At 52.8% G+C, this 19852-nt stretch overlaps 1 protein-coding gene across 3 annotated transcripts in view; it reads left to right on the forward strand.

Annotated features, from left to right (window-relative positions):
* MFN2 (mitofusin 2) overlaps positions 1–18629 on the forward strand; it is a 28029-nt gene extending 9400 nt beyond the window's left edge. For 2 of the 3 annotated variants that reach the window (XM_082616352.1, XM_082616351.1), the window contains 16 exons: positions 1031–1166; positions 4263–4425; positions 5331–5455; positions 6175–6283; positions 6396–6503; positions 7925–8078; positions 8248–8315; positions 8457–8578; positions 9975–10101; positions 10521–10625; positions 10901–11003; positions 11796–12052; positions 12595–12750; positions 14185–14381; positions 15186–15320; positions 16545–18629. In XM_082616352.1, coding sequence (XP_082472478.1) covers positions 1031–1166; positions 4263–4425; positions 5331–5455; positions 6175–6283; positions 6396–6503; positions 7925–8078; positions 8248–8315; positions 8457–8578; positions 9975–10101; positions 10521–10625; positions 10901–11003; positions 11796–12052; positions 12595–12750; positions 14185–14381; positions 15186–15320; positions 16545–16614 — 2135 coding nt within the window. In that variant the 3' untranslated portion in view covers positions 16615–18629. The remainder of the gene's footprint in view (positions 1–1030; positions 1167–4262; positions 4426–5330; positions 5456–6174; positions 6284–6395; positions 6504–7924; positions 8079–8247; positions 8316–8456; positions 8579–9974; positions 10102–10520; positions 10626–10900; positions 11004–11795; positions 12053–12594; positions 12751–14184; positions 14382–15185; positions 15321–16544) is intronic. The other variant, XM_082616353.1, reaches the window with a different exon arrangement.
* Positions 18630–19852: the final 1223 nt, after the last annotated feature.

Genomic DNA, 19852 nt, shown 5'->3' on the forward strand with positions numbered 1-19852 from the left:
CGTGACGGTGCCCAGGGACCCGGTCCCAATCCCAGCTCTGCCGTCTGCTAACTCTGATGGGTACACGCCGTGGATTAAATGAGACCGTATTTGAAGAGTGATCAGGGGCTTCCCTGGTGGCACAGTGGTTAAGAACCTGCCTGCCAATACAGCGGACACGGGTTTGAGCCCTGATCCAGGAAGTCCCTGCATGCCGCGGAGCAGCTAAGCCCCTGAGCCACAACTACTGAGCCCGCGCTCTAGAGCCCACGCGCCACACACTGAAGCCCGTGTGCCACAACTACTGAGCCCGTGCTCTAGAGCCCACGAGCCACAACTACTGAAGCCCGCACACCTAGAGCTCATGCTCCGCAACAAGAGAAGCCACCGCAATGAGAAGCCCGTGCACCACAACAGAGTAGCCCCCCCTCGCTGCAACTAGAGAAAGCCCGCATGCAGCAACGAAGACCCAACACAGCCAAAAATAAATAAATAAAAATTAAAAAAAAAAAAAAGTGATCAGAACAGTGTCTGGCATATAGTGAGAACTTGGTAAGTATTTGTTAAGTAAAAAACATATAACTTCATTAGGTACCTGCCCCCATTCTTAGCGATTTTGTGTTTTAATCCATTTAATCCGTTCACTAGTCACATGAAGTAGGTACTGTTGTTATCTGTGTTTGAAGGGTGAGGAAACTAAGACCAGGAAGGTTCATTTGCCTGGGGTCACAAAGAGCCAGGAAGAGGTAAGAACCAGCACTTCTTACACTGGAATCCAGGCAGTCTTGCTCCCAAGCTGTGTTCTTTTTTTTTGGCTGCGCGGCCTGCGGGATCTTAGTCCTCCCACCAAGGATCAAACCCACACCCCCTGCAGTGGAAGCTTGGAGTCTTAACCACTGGACCGCCAGGGAAGTCCCCCAAGCCGTGTTCTTAACTGCACTGCGGCCCACATAGGGTGTAGCAGGGAGCCGTGGTGGTGGACTCTGCCTTCCAGCCTTGTGACTGTGGGACTCTGACCGTGGGGTGAGCCATTTTCAATCTCCACCTCCAGACACCTACAGGAATGCGGAACTGGACCCCGTTACGACAGAAGAACAGGTTCTGGACGTCAGAGGTTACCTGTCCAAAGTGAGGGGCATCAGCGAGGTGCTGGCCCGGCGGCACATGAAAGTGGCTTTTTTTGGCCGGTGAGTCTCAAAGCCCTCATACCGTCTTTCTTCCCAGCTGGGGGCAGGCAGGGGGGCAGGCACTTTGTGTGGGATCACAGCCTGAGGGCCCCAAGGCAGAGAAGCAGCTGGCATGCTTCAGAGTTCAGTGCTCTCCTTCTTATTTCTTTATTTTTAACTGTGGTTAAATACACATAACGTAAAATTTACCATCGTAACCATTCTTAAGTGTACGGTTCAGTTTTGTTAAATACATTCACATTGTTGTACAACCATCAGCACCATCCATCTCCAGAACTTCTTCCCCTTGGAAAATTGAAACTCTGCTCATTAAGTAACAACTCCCGTTCCCCTCTCCCCACCCCACTGGCAACCACCGTTCTCCTTCCTGTCTCTATGAGTCTGACTACTCGAGGTGCCTCAGGTAACTGGGATCACACAGTATTTGTCTTTTTGTGACTGGCTTCTTTCACTCAGCATAATGTCCTCTAGAATCATCCATGTTGCAGCATTTGTCAGAATACCTTACTTTTTAAGGCTGAGCAATATTCCATTGTATGTATATACCATATCGTGTTTATCCATTCATCCATGATGGACACTTGTTGCTTCCACTTTTTGGCTATTGTGAATAATGCTGCTATGAACGTGGGTGTACAAATATCTGTTTGAGACCCTGCTTTCAGTTCTTTGGGGAATATACCCAGAGGTGGAATTGCTGGACCATATGTTCATTCTGTTTAAAAAAATTTTTTTTTTTGGCCACACTGCACAGCATGGGGGATCTTAGTTCCCCGACCAGGGATTGAACCTGTGCCAACCTGTGCCCCCTGCAGTGGCAGCTCAGAGTCCTAACCACTGGACTGCCAGGGAAGTCCCCTGTTTTTAATTTTTTGAGGAACTACCCACCATATTGTTTTCCATAACGACTGTACCATTTTCATTCCTACCAGCAGTGCACAAGGGTTCCAGTTTTTCCATATCCTCCCAATACTTGTTTTCTGTTTTTTTGATAGTAGCCGTCCTAAAGGGCATGAGGTAGTATCTCTTGTAGTTTCGATTCGCATTTCCCTAGTGATTAGTGATGTTGAGCATCTTTTCATGTGTTAGTTGGCCATTTGTATATCTCCCTTGGAGAAATGTCTATTCAAGTCCTTTGCCCACTTTTAATTTGGGTTGTTTGGGGGGTTTTTTTATGTCGTTTTGGTGTGGTTTTTTTGTTTTTTGTTTTTGAGTTGTAGGAGTTCTGGATTTAATTCCTTATCAGACATATGATTTGGAAATATTTTCTCTATAGCTCGCCTTTTCACTCTGTTAACTGTGTCCTGTGATGCACAGAAATATTTTATTTTGATATAGTCCAATTTATGTATACTTTTTTGCCTATATTTTTGATGTCATATCTAAGAAATTGCCAAACCCAGTGCCATGAAGCTTTTCCCCTATGTTTTCTTCTAAGTGCTTTATATTTTTAGCCCTCAGATATCCTTCCTGTTACACTTTGAGGTCTGGTAGGCACCTCTGGAATGTTTGCTACAGTACCAAGGCCTTCTCCAGTTCTCAGTGGGCACTGACTGGGTGGCCTACACAGTGAACTCAGTTCTGACATGCTGCCTGGAGGTGGCGGCAGACCTCCCAGGATAAGAGCCCGGTCCCTCAAGATACCCCTGCTTCAGGTGCCATTTGGAAATGTGGGCATCTGACCCACTGGCTATAGATCAGAGGTTCCCACGACCTCCTCCTCTTAATTTGCTAGAGCGGCTCACAGAGCTCAGGGAAACATTTATTTACATTTACTGGTTAGTATATAAATATGGGATACTGTAAGGGATACAGGTGAAGAGGTACACGGGGTGAGGTCTGGGAGGGTCCTGAGCACAGGAGCTTCTGTCCCTGTGGAACTGAGGTGCACTGCCTTCCACCCTGAAGCTCATCACTTTTCATTGTTCAGGAGATTTTGTGGAGCTTAATCCACAGCGCCCTCCTTCCTTTTCCTGGAGGTCAGTGGGTGGGGCTGAAAGTCCCAGCCCTCTTATCACTTGGTCTTTCTGGTGCCCAGCCCATCCTCAGGCTGCCTGGGGCCCCCGCCTGAGTCACCTCACTAGCATAAACAGGTGTGCCCAACAGGGGCTCCTTATGAGTGACTGAAGACACTCCTTCCACTCAGGAAATTCCAAGGGCTTTAGGAGCTCTGTGCCAGGAACCGGGGACAAAGGCCAAACATAGTTGTTGTTGTACCACAGCACCTTTAAAAAAAGTAAAGCCCAATACAGGGGAAAAAAAAAAAAAAGAGACACCCAGACGGTTGGATGCTGTGCGCACAGTGGTGGCCTGAGGAATTGGCACTCTGCCACCCCTGTCCCTATTCACCTCAGGGGTGGCCCTCAGACCTCTGGGCTGTCATTTTGCATCCTCCCCTCAGAGCTGTGGCCCTGGCTTTGGTGAGCTGGAGAGATGAGTCTGCAGAGCAGAGCTGTTTTCAAGAACCAGAGTGTCGGGAAGGGGTGTGATGGGCAGGAATGCTACAGTAATCTGCCCTTAGCAGGCCCTTAGCAGCCGGGACTGACAGGTGGGGCTTCAGGTTTGGGAGGAGCATGGCGGGGGTGGGGGGCAGCAAAATTGGCCTTTTGTAGAAAACCAGGGGCTTTGGGGTCATTCAGCTGAGGTCACTTGGACTGAGGAAGACACCCTGGGGGTGAGCCAGTGGTCATTCAGCTGAGGTCACTTAGACTGAGGAAGACACCGTGGGGGTGAGCCAGTGGTTCCAAGTAGAAGAGGAGGAGTGGGTTGTCCCTCGGAGTCAGGCGGGTCATCTCCAGAGTGATGCTGAGAGCCTCAGGCACGGTGGTGGGCTCCCCTGAGGGCAGAGAGCATCTGCTTGGCAGTGCCACACCGTGGGAGCCCCTTGTGGGCTGGTTTGCCGTGATGAACCAGGAGCACATCACAGACACGGGTCACAGTGTTTGTCCAGCATTTTCATAAACACAGAGAGCCCTCTCTGCCTGTCTGGGCACACACATCACGGTGGAGGACAAGACTTTGGACTGTCACTTTTTAGTGATACAGCCTGAGACGCAGATAGCGGTAGCTTCACTGACAGCCAGGATTTCCTCGTAGGACGAGCAACGGGAAGAGCACTGTGATCAATGCCATGCTCTGGGACAAAGTGCTGCCCTCCGGGATCGGCCACACCACCAACTGCTTCCTGCGGGTGGAGGGCACAGATGGCCACGAGGCCTTCCTCCTCACGGAGGGCTCAGAGGAAAAGAGGAGTGTCAAGGTGAGGGGACAGCGCCGGCCTGGCTTTCAGCCCTGGGCATGCTGGCGGGTTAAATCCGGGCTTAGACCAACCAGCGCATCCACTGTGCCAGGGCCACTGGAAGCTCTAAGGAGAAGGCAGTGCCCTCCACTGCAGTGGAGTCTGGGAGGCCCTGTCCTAGCCTGGCTGTTTGGGAGTTGGGAGAGCTTCAGGGAGGGTCTGAAAGCCGGAGCGCCTGAAGTCCGGATTCACAGTCCTCGTGAATTGCTGGGCAGGCCTTTTCTCTTTGTGATGAAGAGCATATGTGCCTTGTTCTTTGGCATGTTGCCAGAGAGCGATCCCTGCATTTGCTCTGTGATTCTGACACGTCAGCTTGGGGCTTGCGTGTTTTCGTTTTTCTGAGAGCCAGCTGCATTCCTGGTTGGGGCCAGATGCTCATTTTGGTTCCTAAAGAATTAATGCAGAAAATGCTCAGCTTTAGGACAACATCCAAGAAAGAAACTCAGAAGAGGAGTGAAGAATAGTTGGTTCTTATTGACAGCTCCCAGCTCTTGATTTTTTATGTGTGAAATGAAAGAAAAAGGGGTAACAGGGCTTCCCTCATGGCGCAGTGGTTGAGAGTCCGCCTGCCGATGCAGGGGACATGGGTTCGTGCCCCGGTCCGGGAGGATCCCACATGCCGCAGAGCGGCTGGGCCCGTGAGCCATGGCTGCTGAGCCTGCGCGTCCGGAGCCTGTGCTCCGCAACGGGAGAGGCCACAGCGGTGAGAGGCACGCGTATCGCAAAAAAGAAAAACAAAAACAAAAAACAGGGTAGCAGATCAGGCAGCAGTTCCGGCCATCGTGCTGTGGCCACATGGCACTGGAAATCTCCAGGCTGGAGGCTCTTCCTCAGCCCTGATCCCTCTTTCCCTTCTCCCCCATCAGACTGTGAACCAGCTGGCCCACGCCCTTCACCAGGACGAGCAGCTTCATGCTGGCAGCCTGGTGAGTGTGATGTGGCCCAACTCCAAGTGTCCGCTTCTCAAAGATGACCTTGTGCTAATGGACAGGTAAGAGGGAAGGTGCCTCCCCACGAGGTCCAAACTGGGAGGGCACCAGGTTTCCATTTCTGGATCATCCAGGCCAGGATCCCCTAGGTCCTGTTGTTGCTCTGCTTAAGTATATTGCTTTTCAAACTGGCTCAACCAAATCTTCCTGCCTCTTTGATTTCCTCTAGGGTCTGGTTACTGTGTCCCTGGGCAGGTGTCAGGGCCCTGAAGATGTCCCAGTGATGGCCTGTAAAGAGGGATAGGGAGGATGCTCAAAAGTTGGGAAGGTTCTCAGCCTCAACCCAACATTAGTGTGTTTATTGGGGGCGGGGGGGTGGAGCTTGCGGTGGTGAGGTCCATGTTGTATTTTATTTTTCTCAAAGGAACACTTTGCTCCTGCTTTGTGGACAGGCCGTAACTATACCAAGAAGTGCGGTACTAGGGTGCTTGCCAGACTCACATAAATACAGAGCTTCACCTTAATTGTATACCCCCAAAGTAAAATTCAGATCATTACGTTTTTATAAAAGTGATAGATGCGTATGGCAAAAACCACATTTTCAGAGTCTGGAAGGATATGAGATGAAAAGGAAAAATCCCTCCAATAAGGGCCAGGCCCAATTTCTCTCCCTTCTGTAGCTTTCTCCTCCTTTGCCTGGCTGCCTCAGGTCTGTTCAGAGCAGGAAGAGTGGGGCCCATGGTCTGTGTGTCCGGTGACAGTTTATCCTTGTCGCCTCTAGCCCTGGCATCGATGTCACCACAGAGCTGGACAGCTGGATTGACAAGTTTTGCCTGGACGCCGATGTGTTCGTGCTGGTGGCCAACTCAGAGTCCACCCTGATGCAGACGGTAACCCCTCCTCCGCCTTTTCCCACACTCCGAGGACCCAGCTGAGTGGGCGGGCTGGCAGGGCCTCAGCTGGCACAGCTCCTCCCCCACTGAGGTCTTCCCCTCCATCCAGGAAAAGCAGTTCTTCCACAAGGTGAGCGAGCGCTTGTCCCGCCCTAACATCTTCATCCTGAACAACCGCTGGGACGCGTCCGCCTCGGAGCCTGAGTACATGGAGGAGGTGGGTGCCTCTTTACTCAGCAGTTTGGGGAATGCCACCCCATGTGTCTACCCAGACCCTCTTTATGCTCTCCCAGGCCACATCCCTGAATGAATTTCAGCACCAAAGAAGTCCCGGGTATTCCTTGGGGTCGCTGATGGCTTTAAAAATACCCCTTCGTGGGAGTTCCCTGGCGGTCCAGTGGTTAGGACTTAGTGCTTTCACTGCTGAGGCCCCAGGTTCAATCCCTGGTCAGGGAACTGAGATCCCACAAGCCATGCAGTGTGGCAAAAACAAAACCAAACAAAACCAAAATGAAAAAACAAAAACAACTCTTTGGGACTTTCCTGGAGGTCCAGTGGTTAAGAATCCGTGCTTCCACTGCAGGGAGCACGGGTTCATTCCCTGGTCCGGGAACTAAGATCCTGCCTGCTGCGTGGTGCGGCAAAAAAAAACCAACAACAGCAACAAAACGCAAACCCTTCACTTCTCCCATTCGCTTTCCCGGACCCCTCTCCTCTTCAAAAGGCTTTCTTCCAGGTCTGAGAAGCATCCCTACCACGTTAGCCGCTGCACCCTTGCTTGCTCTCTTTATTTAGTTCATAAAGAATTAATCATTATAGAACAGGCTTAGCTTTACAAAGACATCCAGGAAAGAAGCTTAAAAGAGGAGTGAAGAATAATTGGTTCTTACCGACAGCTCAGAATGCTTTACTTTTTATGCGTGAAATGAAAGAAAAAGGAGTAACAGACAGTTGATGTGGGTTGATGATAAAGCATGTAGTCAGCGGGCTGACGCTGGGCAGTGTGACTGGTAAATTTCCTAACCCCTCCGGTAAATCCTCACCTGTGAGTTGGATATAATAGATAGAGTTGTTGAGAGGATGAAATCTGTTAACTTTGAGAAAAGGCCTGGCACGTGGCAGGTGTCCATAAGAGGCCGTCATCACTTTTAAGTTCCAGCAGTAGAACCCTAGGGCTTCAGAGCTAGGAGGGATTTTGGGGTGCGGCCACTCATGTAATAAACGAGGCCCAGGGAAGACTCAGCTTGTCAGTACAGAGTCCAGGTGTAGGTTTCTTGACCAATCCCCCCCTCCCACCCAGGTTCCTTTCCTTCTGGGCCGCCAAAGTGAGACACTCTGCAGGCTCTAACAAGGCAATTTGGGGCACGTGTAAGCATTTCAGCTTGTTGATGCACCAGCTGTCTTTGACAGGCTGTACCCCAGGGAACCCCTGTGACATGGGTTCTGGGGAGCCTGGTGGCTGGAGAACAGATGGTGGGAGATGGTCGCTGCATGTGTGTTTGTACCTTTTGAATCCTGAGCTGTGTGAACAGATTATCTGTGTTTTAGAAAAGAAGCAGTTGGGGGCTGCGGGCTCTATCAGGAGGGGCCCACCCGCACCCTACCTGCTCACGTAACGCCCGTCTGCTTGGGCTCCAGGTACGGCGGCAGCACATGGAGCGCTGTACCAGCTTCCTGGTGGACGAGCTGGGCGTGGTGGATCGAGGCCAGGCTGGAGACCGCATCTTCTTTGTGTCTGCCAAGGAGGTGCTCAACGCCAGGATCCAGAAGGCCCAGGGCATGCCCGAAGGAGGTGACGATGGAACCAGCTTCTTGCTTTTCCCGAACATTTGAGTCGTTGGGTCTCATACTAAGTCAGCCAGTAGAAACAGTTCTGAGAACGAGGTGGTGAGAAGAGCCCTGAGTGGGAAGCTCTCTCGGCTGCGAGTTATTTCTCGACTAATGCGGTGCAATTCTCCTAGGGGGCGCTCTTGCAGAAGGCTTTCAAGTGAGGATGTTTGAGTTTCAGAATTTTGAGAGGAGATTTGAGGTGAGCACAAGCCTTTGATCCTGGTGTCTGGCGATTCTGTGCCTCCCTGGCTCTTTCCAGCCGTGTCCCTGGCAGTAGATGCCAGAGCCTGGCCCTTGGCCGGTGGCCTCTGCCCCCCTCTGTGCCTCTTGTCTGTTCCAGGAGTGCATCTCCCAGTCGGCTGTGAAGACCAAGTTTGAGCAGCACACGGTCCGGGCCAAGCAGATCGCGGAGGCTGTCCGCCTCATCATGGACTCTCTGCACATCGCGGCGCAGGAGCAGCGGTAAGAGCCCCGGAGGGGACAGGAGGGAGCGTGGCAGTGACCGCCTCACCCCTGCCTGGACCCGGCCCAGGGCCGCCAGATTGGAGTCTCAGGGTTCCCTCCAGGCCCCGTTCGAGCCACGAGGAGTAGCCTGGTGAGGATGCCGTGGGGCGTCTGTCCGTCCCACCTGGCCTGTGCAGCGAGGTTCCCCACAAGCCCGTGTTGGCGGCCTTGGCCCAGTGCTGCGCCGAGCACTGCAGCCGTTCTCATAGCCTGAAGCAGGACATGCTTCTTAAAAATACCCTGTTTTTGGAGAAATTAAAATATAGGAAAGTACAGAGAATAACATACCGTGCTTCCATTGCACAGAATTGACAATATTTGCTTTATTTTTAAGTTAAAATAAAAGACATACAGCAGAAACTAACACAACATTGTAAAGCAATTATACTCCAATAAAGATATTAAAAAAAAACCCACAACAACAACACAGAAAAAAGTGTTGAACATCCTTTGATTCTTCAGCCCCTGTCCCAGTGTCTCTCTGCCCACTCCTCAGAGGCAACTGCAATCGTGAATTTGGTGTGGAGTCCTGTCATTCATTAAGCAGTACTTTTTATGTAAGTTCTGAAGAATACACAATGTTGCTCTGAAAGTGCTTTACATGTACAGATACGGGATCATGCTGCACCTGGCTTCTCTTTCCACCCGGCATCGTTTTCACCCTTTGTCCTTGTTGATACCTGTAGACGGAGTTTAGGACTGTTAGCTGCTGTAGAGTAGTCCATTGTGAACGTACCTCATTTTCCTGTAGATTGATTTTTAGATTTCATTATTTTGCTATTGCAAACCCTGCTGCAGTGGATGCCAGTCTGTGTGTCCACTTGTGCACATCTGCAAGAGTCTTTCTAGCATTAATTCCCGGAGATGGAAGGTTTCCTCTTAGGGTATGTGCATTTCAGTTTTACCCAGTTTTACTTGTAGCTTTCTGAAACATCTGAACCCATCTGAGGTCCCACCAGCAGTGTATGCTGGAACTCCCATTTCCCTGACCCCATCAGTAATTCAGACTTGGTGAATTTGGCCAGGCTTCTGGGTAGCGTAGTACCTCTTTTTTCTTTTTCTTGATTATACTAGTGATTTTTTTCTATATTAATTGGCAGAACTTGTTCTAAAGCCCCTGAAAGCACCCTCCCCTGTCGGTCACCACCACGTCTTCCAAATTTGGAAAACTTGAGTGAGTTGTCGACGCCGTCTCTCCCTCACACCTGGGAAGGGGAAGAGCAGGCGTCCGGGGATGTGCGTGGACCTGCCAGGATCACCTCCGGGGCCCGCACAGGCTGCCCCGTGTCACCTCTTGCTTCTCTGCTTAGTCATGTGGGGAGCTGCGTCGCGTAACCAGAGCTCTTGCTTTCAGGGTTTACTGCCTGGAAATGCGTGAAGAGCGGCAGGAGCGGCTGCGATTTATTGACAAGCAGCTGGAGCTCTTGGCGCAAGACTACAAACTGCGAATTAAGCAGATTACGGAGGAAGTTGAGAGGCAGGTGAGGAGTGGGAGAGGAAGCCCACTGGGGAGATGTGGGCTCCGCGTAGAGGCTGGGGAGCTAGAAAAGTGAAAACACAGACACCCTATTCCTTGGGGGCTCCTCAGCCTTCCAGGAGGAAGTCGTGGCCCTGATTCAAGAACGTGGCACCTCCCTGGGTTTGCTCTTCCATCGTGTGACCCTGGGCAAGTCCTGCCTCCTCTGGGCCTTGTCCTCCATATCTTCCAGGAGTGTTTGGTCAGCCAGTCTCTCATATCCCCTCTACCTCAAAAACTTTAATTCCATAGATCAGCTGAGGACACTGCATGGGTGAGGGGAAAGATATCCAGTGTGTTAGAGTCTGTTAGACCCTCTCCTGGTGCTGCACAATTGAACCACGTTCCTCCCTGACGCTTACCAGCACGCTGCTTCTGCTGTAGGTGTCCACCGCGATGGCTGAGGAGATCCGGCGCCTCTCTGTGCTGGTGGATGAGTACCAGATGGACTTCCACCCTTCCCCAGTGGTCCTCAAGGTTTACAAGAATGTGAGTCATTAAGTGGCAGGTGCTCTGGGCAGGGGCTTCCCTTATTCCCTGTTGGCTACTGGAAGGGATCACCAAGCAGACGGCGACTCAGCCCTGCTGCTCTAAGTCAGGGCCCCTCAGCCTGGGACATGAGCCCCGGGCTCCCATGCGGCCTGCCTGCCGCCGTCGCCTGGTGGGCCTGGGCTGACCAACCTCGGATTTCCCTGTCCCTGGGCTCCCCAGAGGGAACTGCCGGCAGAGAGCGCCACTTCCCTTCATCTCTCTTCTGGCTGCAGGAACTGCACCGCCATATAGAGGAAGGACTGGGCCGAAATATGTCGGACCGCTGCTCCACGGCCATCACCAGCTCCCTGCAGACCATGCAGCAGGAGATGATAGGTCAGTGCTGCGGGGGCCTCAGGACCTGGTCCCTGGGCTGCCCAAAGATCAGTTTCAGGCCAGTCTACAGAAGTAACGGCCTTTCCTTGTCTGTCACCTTTTATGATGAGTCAGCTCCATACCTTGGGGTTCTGGGCATGTGTCATGAGTTCATTCCACACATAGACTTGGGGGTCGGTGGAGGGGCATCCTTTTTTTTAAATAAATTTATTTATTTATTTTTGGCTGCGTTGGGTCTTTGTTGCTGCGCGTGGGCTTCCTCTAGTTGCGGCGAGCGGGGGCCACTCCTCACTGTGGTATGTGTGCTCCTCGTTGCAGTGGCTTCTCCCGCTGTGGAGCACGGGCTCTAGGCACGCGGGCTTCGGTAGTTGTGGCGCATGGGCTCAGTAGTTGTGGCTCGCGGGCTCTAGAGTGCAGGCTCAGCAGTTGTGGCGCATGGGCTTAGCTGCTCCACGGCACGTGGGATCTTCCCAGAGCAGGGCTCGAACCCGTGTCCCCTGCACTGGCAGGTGGATTCTCAACCACTGCGCCACCAGGGAGGTCCTCGTGGGGGTGTCTTGTGTTACCACATGGGACTAGCAGAGGCTGAGAGTTCGGCCTGCTCCTTAAATCCGCACGTTAGCCGGTGTGGAGCCTTGGCCTGCATCCCCCCGCCCACTGGCCCGCTCTTCCGGGCCTGGTTTCTGGGCCTCACTGTCAGCATCCTGGGCCGCAGCAAGTGTTCTGAGGCTCGGCCCTGGCGTGGCACGGGACTCAGCTGCTGTGCTTTCTCCGCATTTCTGTTCCTGACAGACGGCTTGAAACCCCTCCTTCCTGTGTCTGTGCGGAGTCAGATAGACTTGCTGGTCCCTCGGCAGTGCTTCTCCCTCAGCTACGACCTGAACTGTGACAAGCTGTGTGCCGACTTTCAGGAGGACATCGAGTTTCATTTTTCTCTCGGGTGGACCATGCTGGTGAACAGGTTCCTGGGCCCCAAGAACAGCCGCCGGGCCTTGATGGGCTACAATGACCAGGCAAGCGAAGTCCCGCACCCTCGGGCGTCAGGGGAGGTCAGTCTGCACCCCAGGCACACAAACTGTTCTCAAAGGGGTGCCCTGAGGTCACAGCCGTGGCATGTGGGCCACCACCACGGTCAGGTTTTTGCCACAAATCAACCTAGCTTTATCCTAAGCACTAATATTTGTGAAATTACAAACGCAAGCCGCATTTTTTTTTCTATTACACGTTAAAGTGAGCGTGTAACTATTAAATATAGATAACCTATCTGTCCACATACCACCATTTTCATGTTTGGATGTTGAACCCCCCATATCTGTACCGAGTTACTGCCCGGGCTGCTCTCAGGCCACGTCCCACGCCTGGGGACCTGTGCTGAAGCGTTCCAGGGCGGCCACTGCTCCCGTTCTGTAGTACCCCACGGTGCTCACCTTTGGGCCGGCAGGTCTGTTAGGAGCTTAAATTCTTCTCTGCTCCATGTGAAGCTCATTTCCCCTTTTGGAAATAGAAGAGCCACTCCGCGTGCCCCTGTTCTGGACCCTAGAATGAGAGATTGGCCGGTATCTTCTTAGCCCCTCCTCGTTTCTCTCTGCAGGTGCAGCGGCCCATGCCCCTGACCCCGGCTAACCCCAGCATGCCCCCACTGCCCCAGGGCTCCCTCACCCAGGAGGAGCTCATGGTTTCCATGGTCACCGGCCTGGCCTCCCTGACCTCCAGGACCTCCATGGGCATTCTCGTTGTTGGAGGAGTGGTCAGTGACAAGCGCTGCTCTGGAAGGGGGGGGGCAGGCGGGTGGGGGCCGAGAGGCACAGTCTGGTGGGTGTCCCCGCATCGGCCCTGTGCTTCACATCCGTGATGACTTTTTGCTGTGATCTCAGGAGCCGTGTAGCCTTAGCCCTTTAACATACATTTATTGACTTATTTAAGTCTCACTCAACTAACGTGACATTTAGGTTCCCGTTTTACAGAAGAACATCTGCAGTTGGCTTGCCAAGTACACACAGCTAGGATTTGAACTCTGGCCCCATCTGACCCCAGGACCATATTCTTTCCCCTGTAGGGCCAGTAGGGTAGGGAAGTGACCTGAGAAATTGACGGACCTGGGTTCTAGAGAGGTGGGTATGACCAGGAGTTTCTCACTGGTAGGTGAGGAAACCGAGAGCAAAACTTGCAAGGGCTTGAGACAGAAAGAGGCCAGGCTGGGCCTTGAACCCTTGTTTCTCCAGCTGCAGTTGTATTGCCCTTTCTTTCTGCCCCAAGGCCTGAGATCACAGGCTGCCTTCTTGATTACTGGGGTACTCCCCACGTCTTGACCCAAGACACACTGCAGCTAGAGTTATTTATGCCTTGAATTTTCTTGATGATGTGGGAAAGTTCTCTTTGTCATGGTCATTTGAGTTGTGGAGTGGTGGCAGAACGGAACTGTAACAAAACTGCCAGGGATTGCATTCTCAGCTTGTAAGACTAGGGCGGACTGGAGCTGAGGCCCCCTCCCTCCTGGCCTGTAGATGGTACATGCTCTGGTTTTTTTTTTCACAGATGGTGACCTGGCAGAGGGTCATGATCTGAGAAGCTGACACTTGACGGTTATGTAACCCTTTTTACAGTCAGTGTCTCATTTTACCCAAACAACCCTGAGAATTGGGTGGGGGCCATTATTCCTATTTTGGGAGGAAACAGGTGTAAACAAACTTGCCCAAGGTCACACAGCCAAGGAAGAGCTTCACACTAGAGCCTCGATTTCTGGCTCCAAGTCCAGTGCTCTTTGACTGTAACTACACTGCCTCCAAGCAAAGTGTTACAAACCAGACCGAAAGAGGCCATCTACTGAGGACCGATGTGCAGAATTCTGCTTGTCAGTGTCACCAGAATGGAGTGTCCCTTCAGAGTACTCCAGCGTTTATCTTTAAGATTTCTCTGTGCCTGGATCTGTGCTTCTGGTGCTCACAACCACAGAGGTGGCCTCTGCACAGTCATGTTGTGTGGCCCACACTAAGTTTCCCTCGTCTCCAAACTAGACATGGTCCCTGCCCTTCTGGCCTCAGTGAGACCAAGGAAGATACTGAAAGGAGTGTTCTGAGTAGAAGCACAAAGGCTCTTTGAGGCTCTTGGGAAAGTCCTGGCTGAGAGGATGGGCGGTGGGATGGCAGAGGGACTGTGCCAGCTGACCACTGTGCCTCTGCAGGTGTGGAAGGCTGTGGGCTGGCGACTCATCGCCCTCTCCCTTGGCCTCTATGGCCTCTTGTACGTCTACGAGCGTCTGACCTGGACCGCCAAGGCCAAGGAGAGGGCCTTCAAGCGCCAGTTTGTAGAGTACGCCAGCGAGAAGCTGCAGCTCATCATCAGCTATACCGGCTCCAACTGCAGCCACCAAGTCCAGCAGTGAGTGGCCCCGGCAGCCCCGAGGGACCAGTGCTGGCTCCCGTGGTTCAGGACTGCCCTCTAGTTTCCTCCTAACCTGGCCTGGAAACCACTGGGTCCTGAGCGCTGTCTGACTCTGGCCTTCAGCTGTGCAGCACCAGCGTGGAGGCTAGGGATGGGGGAGGGGTCTCCAGGGACACCTTACGTCCTGGGCTGGGACCAAGTAGGCCTCTGGTCTCCCAAGGAAGGAAGACATGGGAAGATGAGGGGTGTTACCTGTAGCCATCTTTTAAAGGTTACCTCGAAGGGCTTGGGTTGTGGGCGTAGCTTTGATGTTCTGAGCCACAGCCCATTGTTCATGGCGTACATTAGGGCAGGTGGGAATGGATGGCTTGATCTGGGTGGTGGTCAGGAAGGTGCTGGCTGCCTGCCTTTTATTGCTATGTGGCAGGCCCTCTGCTAGGCATTTTGCACCTAACTCTTCATTTTCTCCCCGAGCCCTTTGGGGTAGACGTTTTTACTGGCACCTTGTTTTTCAAAATGAGGAAATTGAGATTTGAAGAGGAGCCATGTGTCTCCCGCACTCGACTGATTAGCAGTGGGGCTGGGATTGAGTCCTGGTCTCTTGTGCCCACGCCGGGGCAGCTTGCTCTGCGCTCCTGCTTCTCACACTGTGCTGATGCTAGTGTGTGCGGCGGCTGTGATGTCCACGGTCTCAGCAGCGGGCGGGGACGATCCTGACAAACCAGGGCAGGCGCAGGTGACAGATGGGCTGGCTGCTTCACCACTGACGTGGCCTGGTTGATCCCGACTCTCCCCCCACAGGGAACTGTCTGGGACCTTTGCTCATCTGTGCCAGCAAGTTGATGTCACCCGGGAGAACCTGGAGCAGGAAATTGCCGCCATGAACAAGAAAATTGAGGTTCTTGATTCACTTCAGAGCAAAGCCAAACTGCTCAGGTGAGGTTGGCCAGGTGGCAGCAGAGGAGTTCTGGTCCCTGGGGTTACAGCTCACAGGCACGTCCTTAACTGTGGTGTCTCAGGCACTTGACACGTGCTGTCCCATCTTCAGCGTCCCTTTAGGGACGAATCATCGCCTTCGCTTTATGAAATGGATCGAGGCCTAGAGAAGTTAAGTAACTTATCTGGGATCCCACAGTAAGCGGTCAGGCCAGGAGCAGGAGAATCCAGGCGTGCTGGCCTCCAGCACTCTCTGACACTCCACACATTGATTGTCCTTTATTGTCGGCGGGAACAGTGGGCTACACCCGACGCCCACTTTCCGCCATTTCACGGTGCGGCACATCAGCATCCGTGTCCACAGGGGAGCTGGCCAGGTAGCCAGCGACCGGCAGGACCCGGATCAGAACCTAGGTCTGTGTAGGGTCTCTGTTGAAAGTCAGAGCTTCCAGCAGCAGGTTGCTGGGGAGAGGATGGGTCTCAGGAGTCAGGAGTCCTGGCTTCTGGTCCTGGCACCCCCGTTTGGGCAAATCACTGAGCTTTCCTATGTCTCATTGCTTTCATCTGTAAAACGGAGTAAGGTTTCATGACACCGTCACAGAGCTGAGTGTGAAAGCGCTCTGCAGAAGTCCTCGGCCCACTCAGGCCGGGATAACGTCAGCACGCGGGGACTCTGTTCTTCCTGCCCCCGGCCTGACGTCAGCACAGAGGGGAGCTGCATCAGAGGCGTCGGTGGGCCTTGTCCTCCCCACCCACTGCCCTGGGACAGCTGAGTTCTAGAGACACACTGCTCATCCCCGGGGAAATCTCACGCGGCATGTGGGTTCGGGGTGGGGGTGTCTCTGCTGCTTGTCACCTGCAGCGACAGGGTGAACCTGCAAAGGGCTGCGTGTGAGCAGCCCAGCCTCCTGCTGACAGGCAGGAAGACTGTGTTCCCAGCAGTCCAGGGACTTGCCCGTGGTCCCGGCAGGAAACAAACACAGGGCTTGAGGGTCAGAAAAACCTGATTTTATTTCCACCGCTGATTCGTCGCGTGACTGTAGGAAGTTATTGAACCTCTCTGGGCCTCGTTTTCCTCATCGGTGAAGTGGAGGTTATTGGAGGGATAATGAGTAAATGAGTCTGTACAAGTCAAGTGTCCGGTAGAACAGCACTTGGCCTTGGCACATGGTGCTGTTACTTGTCATCAGCTGTTACTGCTACAAGGTAACCGTTTCTCCGCAGAAATAAAGCTGGTTGGTTGGACAGCGAACTCAACATGTTCACACACCAGTACCTGCAGCCCAGCAGATAGTGGGCAGCCCGGAGCCGGAGCCTGCGTTGGGAGGGGCAGCGCTGCCCGCCGGGAGGGGCCTCCCACCAGGGCCACGCACAGCTCCTGTCTGTTGCCGCCACCGTGAGAATGAAAGCACCCACTGTCTCCCACTGTTTTGAGCCCTGAGACGCTAGTTATTTTCCCCTTCCTTTGCCTGCTGTTGCAGGAAGATATTCCAGCTCATACCCCTAAAGGAGACTTGTTTTTTTCAGTGATAACTCTGGACAGCATGATACTGAGGAGTTAAGTCGAGTCTTGTCTTGGTTTTGTCAGGCTCTGTTAATTGAGAATCGTCTGATTGCTTGATAAGGTCTTGGGATCAGCCAACACTGCAGAAGGCCTGGTTGGGCCTTTAAGGATATCAGGCAGACACCCCCTCCACCAGCCAGCGCTAACACTGACCCACATGCACCTGCCTACCACGCACCCCAGCGCACACACAGAGAAACGCCACCTCAGGGGGTGGTTGCATTTTCTTCCCGGATTGCGCTGGGAACAGTTCAGGAAGGCCAAGGCCGTCCCAGGAGGGTTGTGACTTAGGTGTCAGTTTGGTCCTTCGGCTTTCATCGTCCCATCTGCAGAGCCTTCCAGACCGGCCCTTCAGTCTTGCTGGTGGGGCTGAGAGTGCATAGGTAGCTGGAAGGCTGAGTGGCATGTGTGGAGGGCGCGTCCCAATGCCCCTGCGGTCACGGGCGGCCGGGGCCATGATGGGGGGAGACTTGCCTCCCTCTCCTCATTCTGTCCCTTGTTCTGGTTTCGGTCCTTAGCCTATCAGTCTGGTTTCTTATTCATGAAAGATGGGTTGGTCCAGATAGTTAAAGGATGTAGTAGAAAGAAAGATGGCGGAAGGAGGGAAGCTTGGCGGCAGGCTGAGAGCAGTGGGCCCCTCCCAGGACAGCTGGAGAATCTGGAGTTGATACAGAACAGGACCTTGCATTTGACCTCTCTCTGGGAGGGGCTCGTGGGGTCTGAGAGCCCACTCTACTAGCTTGATGGTCCATAAGAGACATTTTCCCACCCCTCACCCCGCCTCGACCCAAGCTGCCCTTGGCCACCGGACCTCTGGATGAAGTCTCCCGTGCCAGCAATGCTGCACGTGGCCAAGAGACAGTGCAGGGAACCCAGCACCCAGCCTCGCACCCTCCCTGATCCCAGAGCCTCCAGCTGACACATGGGGCCTCATGTTGATTTTGAGAAGTGTTTCCTGTTGTTGAGTTTGGGGATTGTTACCGGTCAAAGTGGGGGCAGGTTCCTGTCTCCAAGGTGTTAAGTGTCTGGGGCAAACAGCCTTCGGGTGACAGCCTTTGCAGGGCAGGTCAGAGAACTTCCTAGAAACCAGCGGCACGTCTCTCCCAGAAAGAGGCTCAGGCAGAGAGGTGGGGCTTGTCCTGCTCTCTTGAATCCATGCGCCCTCTGACTTTGGGGAAATGACTTGGTGGCCTCTGCTCACTGGTGGGTGGCACACAGGCGGCGAGCTGTCCAGGTGCCCACTTGTCCTTCAAACCCTCAGTCTACCCTGGTGCGTGGAACAAAGTGGTGGACCTCGCCGAGGCTGCCATGCGGCGGGAGGACGCTCTGAGCTTTTTGCCAGCCTGGATGGTGGTTACCTCCCAGTGTGTCTGGAGAAATCAGTGTCACACAATTCCAATGAATCTTGTGCTTTTGGGGGGTGGTTATTATTTAGAATAACTAAACATGAATTTGCTTTGAATGTAGCCTCTGGGCAATGAATGAGGTTTTGAGCTTCTTATACAATAAGTAAAATTGAAATTACACCACTGAGGGCGAGACTCTGAAAGAACTGTGGCAAAAAGCACTTTAATTTAATGCTGCTGACTTTGTTCTCTGTTTTTATGTTCATTTGCTGGAGTGCAAGACGTGCTTGACATGGTGGGTTTTTTCTCTGATGTATTTAAGGTGATATATTTGCCTGAATTATTCCTGTATCATTGCTGATAATATTGAGCACTAAAATAAAACCTAGTTGGAAACCATTTGTGTTTTGTGTGTCTCCTCAGCTTACTGTTTCTATGCAAACTCTCTTTGACGTGACAAAGTCTGCAGGCTGTATTTTGAAATGACCTTAACTTCGTTTAGGGGAAGTTCCCCCTGTAATCTGCCTGTGGGTTCCTCCAGACTCTTGGAAGGAACTTGATACTCTCAGAGGAGCAAAAAGTGTAACTGATCTTTAAGAACCAGGAAGTCTAGAGTGATTTCTTTACAGATTTCACCATAACTCTAAACCATTCATTTTTCACTTAAAAAGTAATGACTCAGACTGGTTCACCCTAGTTTGCCTTCTGAGAAATTGGTTGTGACCTTTTCTTTCTTTTTTTATTTTTAAAGGGCCCTCAGCAGTGGCTCGGGTGTGACTAGTCCATTTCGCTGACCCTGCACTCCTGTCCCCTGGGCTCTTGCACTGCCCACTGCCTGCGCTGCTCATCCATTTCAGAGGCCTCCGCACCTCATGCGGATGGCATCCTCGTCCCTCCAGATTCCCAGGTCACAAACCTGGGGCATGATCCTGGACTCCCCTGTCACACGTGCTGCGTCCAACCTGTCAGTTTCTGTCTTAAAAATACACCTCACCCCTGACCATTTCATCCACTCCATTCACAGTCACGGCTCTGACCCATGTGACTGCCTCTAACTCAGCCCCTCCTCCCACCCTGGCCCTCTCACACTTGTTTCAAAGCAGCAGCCAGAGTGACCTTGACGTAGGCTGGAAGTAGCACTCAGCTCGTATTACTCCTTTGCTCAAAATACAGCTCTGGCTCCCTGTCCCACCCAGAATCGAGGCCCGAGTCCTTGTGGTGGCCTTTCAGGATCCACTGCCTCTGATTGGCCCTCCCTCTTCGGCTCCCTCTGTTTCGGCCACACTGGCCCTCGCTCTTCCTTGAAACTGCTGCCCACACTCTACCGTACGGCCTTTGGCTGACCCTCTGCCCGTGGTCCAGAATGCACCACAGCTGACTAACTCCTTTACCTCCAAGTCTGCTGAGACGTCACCTCATTGAGGTCCATGCACACCCTTCCCTATTAAAATCCCTCTCTCCCCTCTTCCCTGGCACTTCTGAGTACCCTCCTGAGTACCCTCCTACCTCGTCATCATCTGAGCAATATTGTTTGTGTCTGCACCTGCTAGAGCATAAGCTCTAAGAACATAAGCAAAATATGAGACTTTTACATGTTTTGTTCATTGGTAAGCGCCCAGGGT

This window comes from Mesoplodon mirus, assembly GCF_964341445.2.
Source record: "Mesoplodon mirus genome assembly, chromosome: 3".
Classification (NCBI taxonomy): Eukaryota; Metazoa; Chordata; class Mammalia; order Artiodactyla; family Ziphiidae; genus Mesoplodon; species Mesoplodon mirus.